The sequence below is a fragment of the Petaurus breviceps genome, unplaced genomic scaffold, assembly GCF_028583685.1.
Source record: "Petaurus breviceps papuanus isolate PSGF00001 unplaced genomic scaffold, PetGlider_PUasm1.0 224, whole genome shotgun sequence".
In the NCBI taxonomy this organism is placed as follows: domain Eukaryota; kingdom Metazoa; phylum Chordata; class Mammalia; order Diprotodontia; family Petauridae; genus Petaurus; species Petaurus breviceps.
Window position 1 is genome coordinate 981,117 of NW_027185887.1, and position 21,831 is coordinate 1,002,947.

At 37.3% G+C, this 21,831-nt stretch overlaps 1 protein-coding gene across 3 annotated transcripts in view; it reads left to right on the plus strand.

Annotated features, from left to right (window-relative positions):
* The window catches only part of ZNF407 (zinc finger protein 407), a 667,606-nt gene extending 647,129 nt beyond the window's left edge, over nt 1-20,477 (plus strand). For 2 of the 3 annotated variants that reach the window (XM_069094963.1, XM_069094962.1), the window contains exon 9: nt 17,849-20,477. In XM_069094963.1, the coding sequence (XP_068951064.1) occupies nt 17,849-19,209 (1,361 nt within the window). In that variant the 3' untranslated portion in view covers nt 19,210-20,477. Of the gene's footprint in view, nt 1-12,223; nt 13,364-17,848 lie in introns of those variants that run through there. The other variant, XM_069094964.1, reaches the window with a different exon arrangement.
* Nucleotides 20,478-21,831: the final 1,354 nt, after the last annotated feature.

Consider the following 21,831-nt stretch of genomic DNA (forward strand, 5'->3'; position numbering starts at 1 on the left):
ATCATCCTCACCAAAAGCTAAATATCCCTAACTCTTTTGAAAGATTCTCACTTGGCTAGTCCCTGTCCTTTTATCATACTGGTTGTCCTCCTCTGGAATGCTCCAGCTTGTCTTACTTAAAATGTGGCACATAGAATTTTTTTTAATAATTTAGGTGGGATATGAACACAGAAAAATATAGGACTATCATGTCTGTCTGATATATACTTGGTGACTATTCATCCTTTAACCAAAGTTAAGATCCCCTTAGCTTTTTTGATTACAATGTCAAGGGTGATGCATATTGAACCTGAAGTTTTCTAGCTCTCTTGGCTAACAAATTGTTACCTAGCCATCATGTGCTTTTAAAGTTGATTTTTTTTTTAATCGGTGTAGAACATTCGTTCCTATTAAATTTCATTTTTATTTGGCCTATTGGTCTAACCTGTCAAGTTGGATCCTGATTCTGATTTCCAGAGTATTAGTTATTTCTTCCAATTTTGTGTCATCTGCAAATGTCATAAATATGCCACTATGCCTTCATTCAGATCACTGATATAAATGTCAGACAAACCCAAGAACAGTTCACTGGGACACTCTAATAGAGACCTCTCTCCAAATTGACATTGATTAATTTGTCATGAATGCTTGGATCTAGTCATTTAGTCAGTTCCAAATCAACCTAAAAGCCAACATGGATGGGGGGGAGCGGTGTAGATCATTCCAGACTAGTGTAGTAACCCTGTCAAAGAAAGGAAATTGGTTTTAACTAGCATGATAAACTTGTGTTGACTTTTTAAATGATCACTTCTTCCCTTTCTAAATGCTAACAAACCATACTTTTTTAGTATCAGGAACATAAGACAAGCTTACTAACCTATACTTTAAAGAATTCACTTTCTTTAATTTTTTTTTTAATCAGGATCTATGGTTATCTCTGGACCTATTATACCTATAATTTTCTGAACAGTTTTTCAAAGATCACTGACAGCTGCTCAATAACCATATTCAAATTCTTTTAGCATGCTAGACTATAATTGGTTAATGACTGGTAACTTGAACTTGTTGAATAAAGTTACTGAATAAAGAAAAAATAATTTATTAATATCTTAGTATGTGCCAGGTGCTGTGCTAAGTGCTGGATTTACAAATACAAAAGACATATAGTCCTTTTAGTAAGGATAAGGGAAGACAAAACTTAAGAGGAATGGTGACTAGGGAAGGATGTCTGAGAAGGCACAGGAATGGTCAATGGATAGGGTAAATTATTGACACGCCCTTTCTAGAGGTAAGGGTAGTATTGATTCAATTATTGTGCCCAGAGCAAGAAGTGAGGGGGCAGGAGGAGCGAAGAAAGGGGAGTTCAGTAGACAAATATTCATTAAGTTTTTACTAAATGCCTGGCACTAATCTAAGTGCTCAGGATACAAAGAAAGCGCGAATAGTGTAAAATGGAAATAATCTGAGGTGAAGGCAATAAGTTAGGAGGAGGGCAAAGATACTTTAAAGCCTTCTGTAGAAGGTGAAATTTGAACCAAGTCTTGAAATCAGGGAAATTTGGAGGCTGATTTAAGAAACAACTGCATTCCAGTCATGGGGGCAGCCAATAAATAGCCTCAGAATATCTTTGCAAGAAACAGTGAGGATGCCGTTGTCATAATGTTTGTAGAGAAGACTAGAATAGAAAGAAAACTGGAAAGAAAGTAAGGATCCAGGTTGCAAATCCAGGATGCCAGGTATTCAAATTCCAAACAAAGCATTTTATTTAATCCTTGAGGTAATAGGGAGCTACTAGAGTTTATCAAGCAGAAAGTTATCACTTTGACAACTGAGCAAAAGTGTATTGGAGTGAGGAGTGAGTGACTTGAGGCAGGGGGACCAACATAGCAGCAATGTGGCTGGATTCATAAAGAATAGGGGGAATCTGGCCCCAGCTAGGTATATGAGGCTCCTGGGGGTCAAGACAACACAGCACTGAGTTGGGAGTTCCAAAACTGAGCGACTCCAGAGTACAGTCTCTGGAGGTCTAGTTCAGAGGTGCCATAGTAGCAAGGCAGGAAAATGGCAGTAGTAAAGTATGATCAGTGGTCAAGGGCCCATTAGATATAGTAGTGTGCAATCAAGGAATACCTTAATCACTTAATGAAAGAAATACTAAATATTCTCTTACAATAGCCTCCTTTACCTTATGTTTTGATTCTGTTAACTATTTTTGTTCTTTCATCCCCAGTCCAGATTGTTATAGAAAACAGAGTAAGAGTTGAAAAGGACTGCATTCTCTCCATCATCCTTTATCATTGTCTCATCCCCTTTAAAGAGTGTTCCTATTTCTTCTTTGATCCTTCTCTAGTCCATAACATAGCTTTAAAAGCCACTCTTACTATCCCTAGTTCCTTCTCCACATTTGCATTCCTGACATTATTTTTATGGGATCATGATACTCCTCTGTATTCATCCTCAATTGCCTTCCTTTTCTGGTACTTGTCTGCATATGTCTTTTTAAAATCTAAGTAAATAATTTCTTTGTGCATCTTATTTGAATTCTTATGATAGTTTCCCATTCTCTCCCTCATCAGAATTTTTTTGTATTGTCAATATTTCATACTTGAAAAGAAATATCTTATCCCTATTGGGATAGTTTACTGAATAAAATATCCAAGCCATGAGATCCTATCTAATCTTAATTTGAATTATTTGAAATTTGTTCAAGGGTCCACTTAAAATCATGTCTTAAAAATCACTTAAAATCTAGCTTTATCCTCTTTATCTTTTATAAACTCTAAGAAGGAGTAATGACTTAAAGTCAAGAATTTATCCTTTGTCCTACTTTTAGTCAAGAGAGAGCTCTATCTAGCAAGGTGTCTGTGTAGATGAAGTCCTCCATAACTATTATTTCATGCTCCTATGAGAAGCTTGTGTTCTGTTCCCTGAATTCCTTGCATAGTTCTTCCTTCTGTCCCGGTGCTTTTTCCCACTATAGTAGTATTTCTGTTTCTTCCTCCAGTGACCTTCATCCAAATGCCTCTACCATAGTTCCTGACTACATAGTTCATGTATTTCCTCATATGAATTTATCATTTTGATATACAGTGTTACTTCATTACTCACCTAAGATATAATGTTTATTTTAATATTCTTTCCAGAGCAAGAAATAGAAGAGAGAGGCTAAAGGGAACAGAATGAGGAGGGTGGTCCATGAGATGACAAAAACCAAAAGTCCAAGTAGATCATATTATAGGAGATAAGATCATAGACTTCGAGCTGGAATGGACCTTAGAAGTCATTGAGTCCAATTGCCTCATTTTACAGATGAGGGAACTGAGGCACAGAGATAGGATTTGAATCCTAGTCTTCCTGACTTCAAGTTCAGGGCCTTGTTCACTGCATCATATGAAGCATAGTGTGAATTCTGGGTCAGCCTGATATAACAAGCTGGGGGCAGGGGGAGTTTGTGTGTTTTGGGGTTTTTTTTTTTATTGACTGACTTGCCACAGCCTCAGGATAATGGTTCTAAAGCTATATGGCTTGTCTCTCACCCAGGATATGGTCTCAGATGAGGAACTGAGGTCTTCAGTAGTTAAGTGACTTTTCCAGGGTCTTAAAAGACCATAGCTGGAATTCATACCCAAGTCCTTTACTCCTACCCAACAGTCTTCTCATCCAAAATGGGAATAATTTACAGGATATTTGGTGACTGGAAGTATAAGATATGAATAAAATTAAGTGTTTAAATCTTGTAACTTTCAAGAACTAGAGTAAAGAAATGGCCTCACTTAAAATACGGTCAGATTATTTCTGTAGGTTTTTCTAAAGACAATCTCAAGTAGGCAATCATTGACATATCCCCACTAAGCATCCTCTTTCAGACATAATTGTTTTTCTTAGAAGAGTCCATATTCTTTGTTTACCCATGGCTGAAAAATTAATACTGCTTCTAGTTGGGTCTACTTTCTAATCAAGTGAGCATAGATCACCGAAGCACAGAATATATATGAACTCTGAGAATGTATATGAACATCTTTGCCCCCAGATTTGGTATTCTTCACTTCGTTTCTGTTGCTTACCAACACTGCTTCAAAAATTGGTGCAAGATACTAAATTCTCTCTTTCTTTCTTCTTCTTTGCATTGACGCATAATTTAGAGAGCAAGCCAGAGCAGTGTCTGTCATACCTGTGCTGTATTTGATTTTACATTTTAATCAGCTCTGCCCTCCTGCCTTTCTGAGGATAATATCTAGCCCTCTTTTGTATATTTGCTTAAGGAAAAAGTAAATTAGCACTTCCCTTTTGAGAAAGACTTTAAAACTGTTTAGTGATTTTTTTTTAACTCACTGTAATTTTCTAATCTCAATCGGCAGTATAGAATTTTATGCAGTTGAACCATAACTAATAATGACCCAAAGTAATTTTACTCCATCTGACTTATTACCCTGTTTTAAAATTCATGTATCAGAAGTCTACTGCCTCATTTGATACATGGAACACTTAGCAGCTATAACATAATGGCCCAAAATGTTATCTCTAGACATAACAGGTGCATCTGAAAACTTGCCATTTGTACCTGCAAACAGGCATGTGCAAACAGAATAATTGTCCCCACCACTCCTCCACTGCATGTGCAATTGCGAATGTGCCCATAAATGGGCAGGTGTGACAGGGTTATATGTAGTGCCTTGGGATGAATGCTTGGCTTTCTTTAAAAAAAAAAAAAAAGCCTTTCCAAGGATTCCCCTCTAAACTTTTCTTTTCCTCTTTTAAAAACAGGGTGCTAGGGATTGGAGGCCAGGGGAGGGAAGGCTGATTTTGGCAGGCATCTGTGTAAAACATAGGATTAAAGTCAGAAATTCAGTGACGTACAAAAATGTCATTGTTTTTATTGTTACCATTATCTCCTTCCAAGATCCCCTGGGTGTTCTTAATATCCATCCTTTCAGAGCATTTGCTTTCACATGTTTAGAAACTGAGACTCCAGGCAATAGTATAAAATGCTTACCCAAGAATATTTTTAAATTATGCCAGGAAACAGTGAAATGTCCTAGCCTTGAATTAGGGTGGTGAAATCTTGTGACCATCACTATTCAATCCTCTTTTTAAATAGACTTGAAACAGAACATTTTGGTTAATTTGATCGCACTTTGAATTGCTTTCTATCTGCTTTGCTTGATGAGGTATGGAATTAGAATACCATCCAGCTCTTGGACCTCCAGCACTTGAGATCCCGAGAAGTCCTGTCCTTGAAGCTGCTGTAGAGCACAGTGATCAAAACTTAACTGCTGATGTTTTGTTCACATTTACTAGCTACATCTTGGCCCCTGGTGACCTCTGGTACTGACTCTAAACATTTTCAATTTACAGACTCAAGTATGTTTGCTGTCTTTGGATCTCATCCTTTGAAGAGGTCAACCCTTTACAGTTTTTCCACCCATTAAGTAGCTAAGCTTGCCCTTATAGACATTGCCAGCTTAATAGGAAAGTAGCAGTGATGAACACAGAACATATGATTCATTTTAATATTTAGAGAAGAAATTCACATTGTTTTAAGTGTACACAAGCAGCTGCTGTCATTTGGCTATGAGCAGATGTTAGACCTCCAAAAGCTTTGCTGATAATTAAAATACTAACAGTTAGTGTTTTACCCCAGCTGCAGGTTCTGTTTACTGTAAATTTGATTTTAATGGTGCCTCTGTGCAGTTACTGAATAGCAGTTTGTTTTCTACCATACATACAAAAGTATCTACAATGAAAACAAATGGCTATTTCCTCTAATTTCTTCAAAAAAGATATGAAGATACTGTAACACAAATGAAAGGGAAACATGACTACAAAGGTAAAAAGTGATAATTTTTATAGGGTTAACTAGAAAAACTGAGGGGCAAGTGTAATGTTTCTTGCCAGCAGGGTATCTATAAATATATTTGAAAGAGACAAAGAGGAGCCATACCCTTTTAAGATGATTTATTTGCATTTTTACATAATTCTCCATTTTTGAAAAAAATTATTCTTCCACTATAATGTATTTGGCTGGACAGTTCTATAAGATTGCTTTAAATTTAGATTTAGAAGAAGCTTTATGAATAGATAGAATAGGCAGTTGTCTATGTGGTATAATTTTCAGATAGCCTTCCACTGTTGTAAATATCAATCTGGATCTCCTTTCCCCTATTCTCACCCCCCCACACACAAAAAAAACCCCAACCAAGTAAACTCAATTAAATATATGTATTTTTCATTGAATCTCTCCTCTTCACTGTTAAACATCTATAAAAAATAATCTCTGCTTACACTTCTTCACTACCCATATACTCCTCAACCACTTGGCTTCATTCTCTATCGGTCTACTAAAACTGTACTCTCCAGATTTACCAGTGACCTCTCAATGCCAAATTCCACCCTCATCCTTCCTGGGTTCTCTCCATCTGACACTGTTGGCCATTCTCTCCACTTTTTACACTTTCTTCTCCTCCCTTAGATTCCATTACACTGCTCTCTCTTATGTTTTTCTTCCTATGTTTCTGACAGCTTTCCTGACTTCTTAGCTTTCTTCATCTTCCCCCTCCTCCTCCTACCATCTTAAATATGAGTTTTCCCTAAGGTTCTGCCCTGAATGTTTTACTCTTCTTTTGACACATTAGATTCTTTATTGGCATGCTCATCCACCTCCAATGCTTCAATTATTGTCTTTATTCAGATATGCCTGGCACATAGTAGCCAATTGATATATGCTTGTTGATTGATTAATAACTCCTAAATCCTAATCCTAATCTTTTATTTCTGCTGTATGTAGCTCCACCTGAAATTCTGACAGATGCCTTCAACTCTGCATGTTAAAAACAGAAATCATTTTGTTTTTCCTCCAAATTTCTACCTCACCACTTCCCTGCTTCTATATATAGCATCATCCCAGTCACCGAAATCTTAGCCTGAGAGCAATCTTTGTTTTTCCTCTCCCACACTTTCTGTATCTAATAAATTGTAAAGTGTCATCTATTTTGTCATCAAATCTCTTGCATTTGTTTTGTCTCTATTCCCATTGCCACAACCATTGTTCAGAATATACTTCTTACCTACAGGATTATAATAACCTTCTTACCTCATCTCTTTACCTCTCTTATCTTCCCTCCAGTCAGTTCTTCACATAGCTGCTTAAAGAATCTTCCAGTGCACAGATCTGAACATGTCATTCTGTGCCCTAAAACCTTCCATGGCTACCTATTACCTATAGAATAAAATTCATTATTCTGACATTTAAGGCCCTCTACAATCCGATTCAAATTTTCTTTTATTTTCAGCCTTATTTCACAATTCCCCCTTTCATGCAGTCTACTTCAGAGCCAGCACAACATGCCATCTCCTGCCTGTGTGCATTCTTACAAGCTATTCTCTGTATTTGGAATGCACACCTTACATCTACATATCTGCCTTTTGTAATCCTTTTCCTTCTAGGCCCAGTATCACATTCCCCATGAAATCTTCCTGGATCCATATTCCCTACCACTACCACCAGTTGAAATTGTTTTTCAGTACTTTGTCTAGATCTTTCCTTTGTCCTTGTCACATTCTATCTTGTATTATATTTATTTATGTACTTTCTGTGTGGGCAAATAGGTGACTCAGTGGTTAGAGTATCCCATCAAAAGCACTCCTTTCTGAGCTCAAATCTAGCCTCAGACACTTAGTAGCTGGGTGATCCTGGGCAAGTCACTTAACCCTGTTTGCCTTAGCTTCCTCATCTGTAAAATGAGCTGGAGAAAAAATGGCAAAGCACTCTAGTTTTTTGGTCCAGAAAACCCCAAATGGGGTCAAGAAGAGTTGGACACAACTGGATAACAACAAAAATCTCTCAGACTAAGTTTTTTGAGGAATTGGGAAGGAAATCAGAAAGGAAGGCAATAAGCATTTCTTAAGCACCTACTATCTGTCAAGCACTATGCTGAGTGCCTTTTTTTTTTAAACAAATATCTCTTTTGATCCTTGCAATAACCCTGTGAGGTGGGTGCTGTTGCTATCACTATTTTACAGCTGAGGAAATAGAGGCAGACAGAGCTTTAGTGACTTGCCTACGTTTAAGTGACAACCTAGTATATCTCTGACTGTGGATTTCAGCTCAGGTCTTCCCAGCTCAGGGCTAGTATTCTATCCACTGAGAGGTGCTTTGTTTTGTTTTGTTTTAAATCTTTGTCTGACCCAGGTTTTAAAATGTTGAGATGGTTTGGTTTGGTTTTTGATTCTCTTGAACACTTTTTAAATTTTTTTTTTTGTTCAACATTTAACAAAGCTTCCTCCAATTAAAAGCCCACCTCTCCATCTTTAAGATTTTGAGTGGTCCAAGCCCTAGGAAGTCAGACCTTCTTTGATAGGGTGACAAAAAAAAAGGGATGGTGGCAGGGTGTGTCTGCCTCATTTGTGAAGTAAAACCTGAGTTCACTTCCTGTTTTGGGTTTTTTGTTTGTTTGTTTGTTTGTTTTAAAGTAGGGTAGGTCTTATGGCAAAACTACTGAAGTTGTTATAGTTCCTTAATCATTCTCTGCTAGCAAATAAACTAGGTGTTCCTTAAAATAACAGTAATAATAATAAACCGTGATAAATTGATAGGAGCTTTTTATACCGGGGATCTTTCATGCCAGGATTTCAAAGCACAGTTTACAATCTGACTTTATGATGTCATTCCTATCACCATCTGTTAAGTAGACTAGTAGAATTTATTATAAGTATTCAATTGTGAAGTTCTGGCTACTGCTAAAAACAGGCTAAAGTAGCCTACAGCCTCCAAAGCTCCAGTGAGGTGGCAAAGGGGTAGAGGGGGAACCCAACCAAATCAAGATAACCTTAAAAGGTATATTCTTATCTTGCTGAATCAAGGATCTGTGAGCATAGCTTCTATTACTGTTAGATCTTCATGCATGAAAATGAAAATATATATACCTACAGGTCTGATTTAATACAAAATTATTAGGGTTTGTGACTTTAAAAGTAAAATATTGTCCTTTACTCTTTGTCATTCTTCAGTAACCATCAAACTATGTAGGCCCATGAACACTGAGTCAGGATAAAATGAGAATCATGGAAGAGAATTTTGAATTGCCATCTCAAGTCTGAACTTAGTTCCATTTACTATTCAGTGAGACATCTTTTTTATTATTAATTATCAGCACTAATTATAATAATGTGATGTGATGTAATAATGTTGACAGTGAAGGGAAAAGAAAATAACATGTTCCTTAGATTGATGTGCTATTTTGAGCTGATCATGTATCAATAGAGGTTACATTGTTATACATGTGCAGATGAACTTCAGTGAATGAGCTCTGTGATTTAGTATAAATATGTTTTCATGGAAAAGAAATCTTTTAGCTATTCTCATAATATTTAATCATGTTCATAAATTTGGAAGAAGGTGCCCAAACAGTTTTTATATATAATTCTTCTCTGCAGATATGTGTCATGGAGCATTATTAGAAATTAGAAATTATTATTAGAAATATTAGAAATTATTAGAAATTAGAAATGATTTTAAAATTACTGAATAATAACAAATACATCACAGTAGCCTATGTCCTTTCATAGAGCATGAACTTAATTGTTTGAATGGGCTCAAATTTAGGCAATATTCTGAAATATTGCCTAAATTATTAATAAATAATATTAATAATTTTAATTAATAATAATATTAATAAATAAATTAATAAAGTTACGTAGCCCAACCTGTTGTATAGTTAACATTCAGGGCAAATGACAGAAAACAACACATCTTTATTTTGTATCAAGTAATGACTAAAAATTGTGGTTTTATACCCACATGTAGCCTGGCTAAAATGCAATTTATAATCTTTGAAAGTAATGAAAAGAAAGGAAGTTCTGGTTGACCTTTGTTCTTGTGAAAATGAGAGTGAAAAGCATTGTTTACTTGTCTGAATATAGGAATGGGAGCCATGATGATTGTATCAGCCTGATACACATGCTATGGTCTCAGAAAAGTTGCTCATGTAACCACTGGGCTTTAGTCTTTCTCTCTGGAAACTGGGGATCATTGTACTTATTGTCTGTTACATTCTTTGAATCAGAAGAGTACTCCCAATATGCAGGTTTTACAATTGAGTACATCAAACTATTTAAGTCTATGTTTAACTATGAGCTTATGTGATGTGGCATACTTTATAATACCAAGTAATTACTATTGTCTAAGAAGTGAATGTTACCAGGGCAGTTATTGATATTGATTTGACTGGCTAAACTATTGGTAGCTGCTGTTATAAAGTTAATTTATTCCTGGTCTTTGAAATTTCTAGAAGGTTATATTTCATTGAATTTCATTTTGTCATTTTCCTACTTTCACGTGAGAAACTTATAAGATTTGGCGACATTAAAATATGGCTCTAATTTATTAGCATAATCTGCTAATATTGTTTCATTTTAATAGACATTAAGTATGATTTCTTTACTTCATTGTTAAAAATTATACCTCAAAATTGAAATTGAGAGAAATTATATGTGACTAAGAATCACAATGTCATGAGTGCCCGCAGAAATTTTATGGAAAAAGAGCCATATTTTTCAAAAAATTTACAATATATAAAGTACTTTGATTATATAACACTAAACCATCCCAGATTCTTAGGCTGCACATCATACCAAATGACTTTAGAAAACAAAATATAAATGATACCTGAGGCATGATCTAGTCATCCATAAACATTTAATATAACTTTAGAAAAAGCTCAGAAATCTAAAATATAGGATTGTTAGTAGAAACAAAATCGTTTACATAAAGTATTAGCACAGGCTTCCCTAACACATTATGGATTTCACTCTAGGACAAATCTCTTTAATGCTATCTTTATCTGCTACACGATGCATGAAATCTACTTTCTGTTTTAGAACTGCTAGTGACCTCTGACCCCTTTAGTGGAGACACAATGTGACCTTTCTATTGTCATCGGCTTTCACTCTCTTGAAAATTCTATGAATTTTTATTACAAGTTTTTTTAAACCAAGCTGAGGCTTCAACAAATTACTTGACACAGATGAGATGAAGTTGTTGAAGTAGTGTTAGATAAGTTTTACAGCCAGCATGTGTGCTGCTGAAGAGTACAAAGCCAGTGTCCTACAATGTCATACACCAGTAACTGCTGAGCCTACTATTGGATAAATACATCATTTTATGGAACATTGATTGTTCTATAAACCCAATGGAGTATTATGCTCTATGATCAAACCATTTAGATTGTGTGTAGAGCACAGAAAATGCCATATTCAGGATGGTACTAAAAGTGCCATTTGTGTATTTTATGGATGTCATTACAGGGGAAACTTCTCTCTGTAGGCCCTGTTTACTGCAAAATTTTTTAGTCTGTAATGACATTTTTCATTCACAACGTATGCCTTCAAGAGAGGGGGCCTTTGTTTTATTTGTTTCATTCGAGTTTACTGCACAAATTCTGTACATTTTAATTAAATGTAAGCTTAACAAAAGCATAAGGTATTTATTCTGTTGGAAAAAAAATGATGACAGTAACGAAAAAATCACACACACACACACACACACACACACAAAATAGTCAGGTACTAACCCCTATCTGTGGCTTTCCAAAAGCACAGCAGACAACTAAAGAGGACCATTAACAGGTTTAGGTTGTTGTTTGCAAGGGGGAGGGGGGGTGAGGAAGTGGTAGGAATTTAACCCTTCCATACCCTACAGTTATGGATTTGTTGTGTCCAAGTTGCAGAGAATTTCACTTTAGGGGGAAAAACTAGAATGCAAGGAGTCGATTAAAAAAAATTCATTTTATAGTGATTTTCTGAAAAAAAAAAGAGCCTTTTAACAATCTATTTCCCTAAAAAATACAACCGTCACCCAGATAACCAGGAAATAACTTCTTTATCTCAACAGAGTATAAACTATCACGCACTTTCCAATAGAAGTCAATAAGCTATCTTTGAAAGTCTTGATGCTCTCTGCAAGCTATAGGTTTAGGATTCATGGACTGACAGTAGATTACATTCTAACCTCATTAGAGAATTTTTCACACAAAGCTTCATTGTGCACTGTTTGAAGTAAAGGGGTGGGGGGGAAGTAATAATGAATTTAAACATGGCATCTGATTAGCTACTATGTACTGTGTGAAGATCAGACTTTGTCTTAAAATAATATGGAGAGTAATGCAAATATTGTGTTTAACAAGAGTTGTCCATTAAAGAACTGTCCAAGGATGGGACTTAGGTACAGTCTGAGTTTTTCATTTTCCAGATATCTTCTGTTTGGTTATTTGGACTCCAAAAACAAAAAAAAGAAGAAGAAGAAGAAGAAACTTGTGTCATCTGCAATTCATATTTACTAAGAGGATCTCTGAAATCGAAGTTGATGTTCCCAGTAAATTCCTGGTCCAGTTAAAATTTAAAGTTACAGTAGAGATTCACATTAGTTTAAATGACACTTGAACTTCTACATAGCTCAACATTAATTCATTATAGTTGAAATGGAAGAATCTTCCGTGGGTGAATCTTTTACAATCTGATTGAGGCTGTTACATTTTATAGGAGCCATTTTTCAAAGCAGTACTGACAGCACTCGAAGTTATTAAATTGCAGAATCAAAAGATGGACCTGCAATCGCATTTATGAACTGTGATGGAATAGCTAGGCTTGCATCGAGCTGAGGTTAAGATGTTGGTATAGTTTAAGCTTCATCACACCCCTTAGTGACAGCAGTATTTACCCATGTAGTTTAATGGTCAGGAAGTGGCTTAACTCACCTCTGGATTCAATAGATTAAGTAAGCTGCTCAGAATAGCATAATTATCAGTGCTGCGAGGGATTCACTGGATAACTCTGGACCCAAGAGACTTTCTTTCAATTGCAGAGTAAAGGCTGGAGTTGCATAGCCCTAGAAATATACCATTTATTTCAGGGAATATCCAAGAATAGGATCCCTAGCTTTTTCTTCCCCAACCCAAAAAGCTTCCTCTGTCTCTGAAAATAAGGACAGTATGGTACCATACAATTTCAAGGCTACTTTTGTTTGTGCCCGTTACTTTTATTTCCTTTTTCATCAAAGCTGAATCAGACTCTAAAGTAACCTAGAAAATAAGAAAGAGACAGGAACAAACTGGAATAAATTCAGTAAGATTGAGTAAAATAGAATATAACTGGCAAAGGAGAGGAAACTACAGAGTGGTGCAGTGATGGGGGAGGAGGGGAACCTTTTCTTTGGGGTCAGAAGACAGGGGATTGTATCCTAATTTTGGCACTAGCTGTGTCATCCTGGACTAATTGTTTAACCTTGCTGAGTCTGTTCCTTTATCCCTAAAATGGGAGTAACACTACTTGTCCTTCCTGCTCCCACAACATTATTTTGAGGGAAGCACTTTGTAAACCTTAAAGAGATCTATTTGGGCTATTTGCACATTACTAATGGCAAAAAAAAAAAAATAACTTGAAAGTGTAGTAGGAAAAAAAAAATCTAGAGGTCCTAATAGATGGCAAACTGAACATCAGCCAGTTAATGTTTACTCTAAAAATTTTATTTCAATTAACAAGCATTTACTTTTCTTCTTTCCACCACAACCTCTATGACAAATATGTGTAGTCAAGCAAAAGAAATCCTTGCATTGCCTACATCAGAAGAGTATTTCTTTTTTTTTTTTAAAGCAATAGGGGTTAAGTAACTTGCTCAAGGTTATACGGCCAGTTATTTCTGGGTATGGTGCTGAGTATCTGAGCCTGGATTTGATCCAGGTCATCCCGACACTGGAGCTGGTGCTCTTACTTGCTGAGCCACCTGGCCGCCCCCGAAGAATATTTCTTATTCTGCATCTCAACTCTATCACCCTAGACAAGGTAGTAGACAGAGCATGCTTAGACATTATGTAATATGCTTCATCATCAGCCCTCAGCAGTTGTGGTTGCTTATTGCATTGATCCTCTGAAAGAGTTTCAGTTAGCCACAGGGGTCCCTAGACCACACTTTGAGAACTTCTATATATATAGCATTTAGCACAGCACTGGGAACATTAGAAGCACTCGGTAAACACTTGTTAATTGATAATAGCTATCATTTATATAGCATTCACTATGTGTTGAATGTTTTACAATTCTTATCTCATTTGATCCTCATAATAACCCTGGGAAGTCGGTGCTATTATTATCCCCATTTTACAGATGAGGAAAATGAGGTAAGTAATTTGTCTAGGGTCACGTGGCTAGTTAAGTGTCTGAGGCCAGATTTGAACTCAGGTTTTCTCTTCCTGACTCCAGACCTGGCGACTGTGCTACTATATAAGACCATGGGTCTTCATCATTGCTGATAATAAAATAAAAAGAAACAGGATATTAGAGAGACAAACAAAGATTTAGATTAGATGAAAAGACAATGAGAGTGGTCATTCATTAGAAGGGAACTGGTAGCATCTCTTCAGTGCTTAGCATAGCACATGACAGACAGTAAGCACTTAGTAAATGTTGATAACATCAAATAAATGGTTGATTGATCCTCTGGAGCAATCCTCAAAAATAGGAAGTTTGCACTGGTCTTAAGTAGCTGACAATAATGCATTCATATAGCATTTTATTTATATAGCACTTTAAATTTATAAAGTGCTTTACATCCATTATATGGTAAATTCCACCTAAAATGAAAGGACAGATAGACCCTTGTAGCTCTGGTGAAGACTACAGACCGCTTAGTTCTAGCTCATGTTAAGATAGGAGTCATTTTTATGTTTTACTTCCACACTTGGTGACGCTGCCTATGAGATGGACAATGCATTTCAACAGTGTGTCTCTTTGCCCACCTGCTTCACTCCCCCCAACCCCCCTTTAATTCAGAATCCACAACGTGGAAGTGACCTTTCCTTTGGGAAAAAAAAAAATCTTCTTCAGTTTCAACTCTTCATTTCCCTTCCCAAATATAGGGTTTTCCTTATCCCTTTGCAAGTTGAAATAGAAAAATTTGGTGCCACTGAAGTTTCAACCGTTGAATGAGCAAAACCCTGGAGTATATTAAGGTTCCCATTTTGACAAGAAAAATGCCTCATATACCAATAGGCCCAAATGAGTTTTGGCCTTCTCCAGGTTATGACCAGGCATGCAGAAGGATTTTCTTCCCATATTTAAAAATCAATATGTTTCTGTGATATTTTTCTGACTCTGAGACATCACAAGCTACTGGAGGGCATTCCATGTCTAAACTAAGAGTCAGGAACTAGTGGGTTTCTTTTTAGTAGGATAAGTGAGCATTAAACATTTGTGCTTACAATAAGGACAAAGACTTTTTAGAAAACTGTGCTAAAAATGGTAAAAAAAAAAAAAGTTAACTACTTTTGAGATATCTGGTTGTAGTCCATTTAGACATGGAAATTTTCAATGTAGCTATCCTCTTAATTGGTGGTCATAAGAGATAATGAAGACAAAACTTATAGAGAAGACTGTAAATCAGATTTACAATGAAAATGTGGGCATTGTGTCTACTTAAATGTTTAAGTGCTTTAATGTGATTACAAAGATTATAGTTTAAGGTTATATTTCATTCTACTAAGTTACAAGGAAATCATTGATCTATATCATATATTATTTGGGAAGATTAGTGATGTGTACAGACATGTACCTGCATATGGATGGTAGATATTTCATATATCTACAAATATATCTGTATCAGCATCAATAGATATTCTGGCAGCTTGGTGTTGTGAAAAGAACACTAGACTTGGAAGACCTGTGTTCAAATTACTCCTCTGCTAATTTTATCTCTCTGGGCTTCAGTTTCCTTATCCATAAGATTAATTGGATAGACTAGGTCACTTCTAAAAGCCCTTCTAGTTCTAAATCCTATCTTTGTACATTCTGTAATTTTAGATTAAAAGATATTAAAAGATTATTTTAAGATTATTAAAAGATTAAATTATTAAAAGATACTATTGCTACAGATTTCCTGGTCTAGAATTTCTACAAGAAGCAGTGTATGTTGAAAACAGCAGTGGGGGCAGGTAGGTGGCACAGTTAATAGAGCACCGGCCCTGGAGTCAGAGGAAGACCTGAGTTCAAATCTGGGCTCAGACACTTGGCACACTTAATAGCTGTGTGACCTTGGGCAAGTCACTTAACCCCAATTGCCTTGCCTTCCACCCACCAAAAAAAAAAAAAAAGAAAGAAAGAAAAAGAAGAAAGCAACAATAACTAGTCTCAAACCATTCACACTCTATGAACATTTGAAAAGAAAGATGTCTGGTCAGGGTTTGTGAATAGGCTTCTTTGAATAAAATAGTGAGGAGGTTCATTACCTCAGTGTTATCCTTAGCTCCTTTCCTCTCCTTCATGCCTTCTATCTGGGCAATTACTACCACTTTGTTGCTGGCTCTTCTTCTACAATATTGCTTACATCCGTTCCCTTTTTTCCATTTCCATTTACAAAGCTACTTCATCACCCTCCACCAGCACTATCATAGCCTCTTTATTGGTTTTCCTGCTTTCAGTCTCTTCTCTTCTCCAGTGCATCCTCTGATCATCTGCTAAAATAATTTTCCTAAGTCAGAGTTCTGACCATGTCACTTTCCTATTCAAAAGCCTTCAAGGGCTAAAATATAAGCTCTTTACTTTGGTACTTAGAGTCCCCAACCATCTGACCCCTACGTACCTTTCTCATCCTATTTCATACTGTTCTTTATAAACTCTGTATCCCAACTAAAGTCACATCCTCATTGTTCTCCAAACTTGATACCCCAACCTCCATGCATTCACACAGACCATTCCTCATTCCTGGAATGTTCTGTCTACTCACTTCTGTCTCCAGAATCTTCGTCTCCTAAATCAGATCCTATCTCTTCTGTGAAACTTTCCTCAATTCCCCCTAGACATCAGCCATCTTTTCCTTGTACTGAACTTATTTATGCAAGGCAGGCTGCTGAGGAATCCCAACTCTGAAATATATGAAGAATCTGCAATCTTGTTAGTAGGGGGAATTTGCAGGGTAGGCCTTTCTTCCACCAAATGTATCACAACTCATCAAGGATGACTCAGTTGATAAGTCCTAGGGAGTTCACATAGCTGGGGTCAAAGAGCATAATATTTCTACCCCTGCTGTATCCCCCAGTAGAATACAGGCTTCTCAAGGGCAAGGACTGTTTCTTCATTGTCCTTATATCCCCCATTACTTTGCATAATGCCTGGAACATAGTAAGCACATAATAAAGGTACATGGAATGGAAATAAATTTATAAAAATATGTTTGAATGTCATAATTTTGATGATATATACAAGTTGTGTATTATCTTTCTGTATTGTACCTTCAGACAAAGTTCCTTGTTATTATAGCAATAATGACAGTTCACATTGACATGGTGCTTTAGTATCTACATAGCACTTTACATATCTTATTTGATCCTCATGATTACCACAAGAAATATTTTTTACTGGTGAAGAAGATGAGACTTACAGAAGGTAAGGAATTTGCCCTAGGTTACATCGCCAGGGAGCAAAGATTATGCCTGGGATCTCCAAGCTTTCTATTGTGTCATTTTTTTAACCACACTTATAATTTAATTCATATTAGGAAAAAAAATACCATAAGAAACTCCTTTTACCAATGCAACTCTGCATCAGCTTTGCAACTTGTAGTCTTTTGAGCTGCCTGTGGCACCAAGAGGTTAAGGGCCTTCCCCAGGATCATGCAACCAGGTTGCATGAAGATGAAGTACTTGAACTCAGGTCTTCCAGACTCCGAGATTGTCTCTCCATTCATCATACCATGCTATATCCTATCTAATAAGAGATGGTTCACAATTATATTTCTGTTGTTGCTATTTCTAAGTCTATAGATTCTTGTTTGACTTGCCAAAACCTTTTCTAAGAATATATGGTAAATGAGCATTTTCTTTCCTAGGAATTGTCTCCAAGTCCTACGAATGCCGCCTGAAGGGCCAAGGAGCAACCTTTGTGGAAACAGACAGTCCTTTTACTGCGGCTGCCCTGGCAGAAGGGTCTCCAGTCAAAGAAAAGTCCCTTAGGAGCAGCAAGAGGCAGGCACAGTCAGCCGAGCAAGTGCAGCAGGTCATCATTATTCAGGGCTACAATGGTGACTTTGCAATTGATGCCTCGGTAGAGGAGACTGCAGCCGCCACCCTCCAGACTTTGGCAATGGCTGGCCAAGTGGCAAGGGTGGTTCATATTACAGAGGATGGGCAGGTCATTGCCACAAGCCAGAATGGCTCCCACGTGGGCAGCGTGGTACCAGGACAGATTCTGACTGAGCAGTTAGCAGATGGGGCCACACAAGTGGTGGTTGTAGAAGGCTCAGTGGGAAGCACCGAAGTGGGAGGATCTGCTGATTCGGATGGTACTGTGATGCAACAGGTAATGAAGCAGGAAATGTTAGATATTGCTGAGGCAGGGGCCCCTCCTTCCGACTCATCTTCTGCACTTGATGCGTTGCTTTGTGCTGTCACTGAACTAGGAGAAGCAGAAAATAGGACTGGACACCAGGAGAGAACTAGGTCCGGTCATAAAGATGTCTTGATACAGATGCCCAGTCATGAGGCATCCGGTGTTCCTGCTGAGCCCGAAACGCAAGAAATACAGATGTTCCACGAGATTCAGGAAAGTCCCTCAAACATGGAACCTATGGAAGTAGTGACCCAGGTCGTGCGCCCATCAACTATCATTGCATCTCAGGAGAGAGCACAAGTTGCCTTTAAAAAGATGGTTCAGGGAGTACTCCAGTTTGCTGTCTGTGACACAGCAGCAGCAGACCAGCTGATGAAAGAGGGCGTCACTCAGGTCATTGTCAATCAGGAAGGAACCGTTCATATGGTGGCCAGGGAAGGGTCTCAGATCATAATGCAAGAAGCAGGGAGTCATGCCCTGAGCATGCCAGGAGAACACGTGGATCTAGTTGAATCTGATGGGGAGATCTCACAAATCATTGTGACTGAAGAATTAGCCCAAGCCATGGTCCAAGACTCTAGTGGCAACTTCACAGAAGGCACCACGCATTATATTGTAACTGAATTGCCCCAGGGGGTTCAGGATGAACCAAGTGTGTACTCCCACACTGTGATTGAGGCCACTGACTCTCAGGAGCTTTTGCAGGCTGACACTGCTCTAAATGCCGAAGCCGTGGCCCCTGACGTTGCAGGGGAACAGTTAACAAGCATGGTCATTTACACCCAGGGCGGCTCCCCAACCGCAGCAGTAATTCAGAGCCAAAGAGAAAGAAATGAACTGCAGGAGCTGCAGGAAGCATGAAACCCTGCATTTTGTAAGTTTGAACCAGGGCAGATGTGGAGAAGTAACAGACGTGGGTAGGCACCATGTTCCCTGAACTTCACTTGTAAAACCTTCCAAATAATGATGGCATTGCTCCATCTGGGTACCAAATATGCACTTGCTGTGAGGTTAATGTCAACTCCTGTGACAGGTTGCCCCATCCACTTCACAAGCTGAAGAATTCTGCCCACATTGCAGAGTGGGATTCAGAAATTTGAACAGGCAGACTAGGTTGCAAAATGGAAAAAAAAAATCGCCAAAAAGAAATCTGATGGGTTTTTTGTTTTGTTTGGGTTGTACCCTTTTGTTGCAATATGGCTCCCTGGTTTGATCCCCCATTTCTTGTCCACTTTTGTTTCTAAGAAGATAGTCACTTGTTTTTGACTTTTAAAAAATGTTTTTTCCCCCATTCCACTTTTTAAAATATTTTCCCTTGAAAAGGAAAACCAAGAAATCTATGCCTTTTGACTTAAGACATTTCTGCTCTTATAGTCTGGCATGCTTACTATTTTAACAACATTTTATACAGTTGGTTAAAGTTAGCAGCTACATTTATTATACTTTATAAACAGTAAAATTTTCATTCAGCTTCCTGAAAGTTTAGGATCAGTGTCCCCAGATAGAACAGGGAAGTATAAGTTGGTTTGCATTTTACATATAAAGCCTCTGTCTTTGAACATGCTTACTTAATTCATTGGTCTTCATTGCACTCTACATAAAGATTTCCTTTTAAGTGTATGGTTAAGAAAGGCTTGAACTATGTATTCAGTAAAACTAGCTTGGTTTAGAAAGACCTGATGCCTGTAATTTTGACACCATTTCATACATAAATAGTCTGTATATGAAATGTGCATTCTGGGAAATACTGTTCATATCAATATTTTGCCCTTTTAAAAAATGGTTCTTCATATAAATATCATTTTGCAGGATTTTTGTGAGTGACTTTGAAATGTTGGGCTTTTATGAAAATTCTGACATTGACACTGCAAGTAGAAGAAGATGATCTTGTAATCTATTGTTTTGAACCAGAATGCCAATTATTTGTGTTTAGATGTGGATTTAACAGCAACTGTTCAATGCAAGTTCATGTTCACATAAATTGTTTCTGATTTAATTGCTTTTATTTCTTTAAAAAAAAACCTGTAAAATAGCTCCTCCTCCCCAATGCTAAGGTTGTTTGGTTTGTTTTGGTTTCGGTTTGTTTGGGTTTTCTTTAAAATAAAATGATAGCATTAAAAAAGAAACAATATGATGTTTCATTTTAAGAAGTCAACAGAATGGGCACTCAGTTGGAAAAACCCAGAAATCTATTTCTTATGTCTGAATGTCACTGCTTGCTTTTCTCTCCTCGTGCTTTCTTGATAAGGGGATGATGACAAAGCATGCTAATTTCTAAAATGCATATCTCTCATGCTTGACATAGTTTTTTCAGTAGTTGGGTTGTGATCCAGGCAAGCTTCCATGATAACATCACATCTTTTCATGGTTACTGTGCTAAAGTCACCAGCTTTTGTAGGGGGATGGGGGAAAGGGGAAAGAGAGAGAATATAAAGAGATGGAATTTTTTTTAAAACAATGCTGTTAAAATATGCTTTCTAAGAGAACTGCAAGCTGAAATATGCTTTCCTTGGTCTGCTTATAGAGAGCTGCTGTCTTCTCACAATATCATTTTCAGTGCTTTGGGTTTTATCCATTCCTACCTCCAAAAAAAAGTAAAATTTCAAGTTTGACACCAAGATTCATAATTAGCTGAGTTTGACTTGCTCATCTTTCTTAAAAATGGCAGGCTGTTCACTTATTCTTAAACACTGTCTACAGCAAACAGTGACAGGACCAACTCCCGTTTGTTATCAGGATAAAGGTGACCTTTACAAAATGATGGCCCTCTGCAAGATTCTCACAGATATTCAAAAAAACGGAATGTTTTTCCGTGGAAATATTTCTTCTTGATCATTTCTCCTGTTAACTGTAGCCCTGTGGTCTTGCAGCTTGGATGCTAATTCCTAACTCTGCTCAGTCCTGTATGGCTAACCTTTCTGCTGCAGTACAGGGTGTTGACACTGACATGCTGCAGTTTACCATTTGTGATTTATTTAGGATAAATATGTCTCAGGTGGCATTTAATCCTTCATAAAACCAGTGTAGCCTACAGTGTCAAACCAGCAATCACATTGTATGCACAATGAAAAGAGCAGACCTTTGCATAAAAAAACCGTGCAGAAGGTGTTTCTAGACTCAGAAGTATTAAAAAGGATTCACTAAAGCTATTGTATACTGTAATTACCTATAGAGCTGGGTTAATGTTACCTCTCTTTTCTCTCTCATTACACAACTATTGGAATGTAAGGAAGTTTAAAGAAGCGCGCACACACAAATGTGTGCCTCAAAATAATGAGGCATGGCAGGTTTTGTGAACAGGGGACATTTATTGTAGCATGAATTGTAAAAAGTCAAATTTGGTTCTCGAGGGCAAGTTTGAAGGTCTCTCTCTGGTTTTCAAATGGGGCAAACAGAGAGCCAAGGTCTGAGAGCCAAAGGGCAAAGTGAGGACAGAGCAAATGGGGAAATTGTGTATGAGAATGTAATCTGATGAGGCCAATT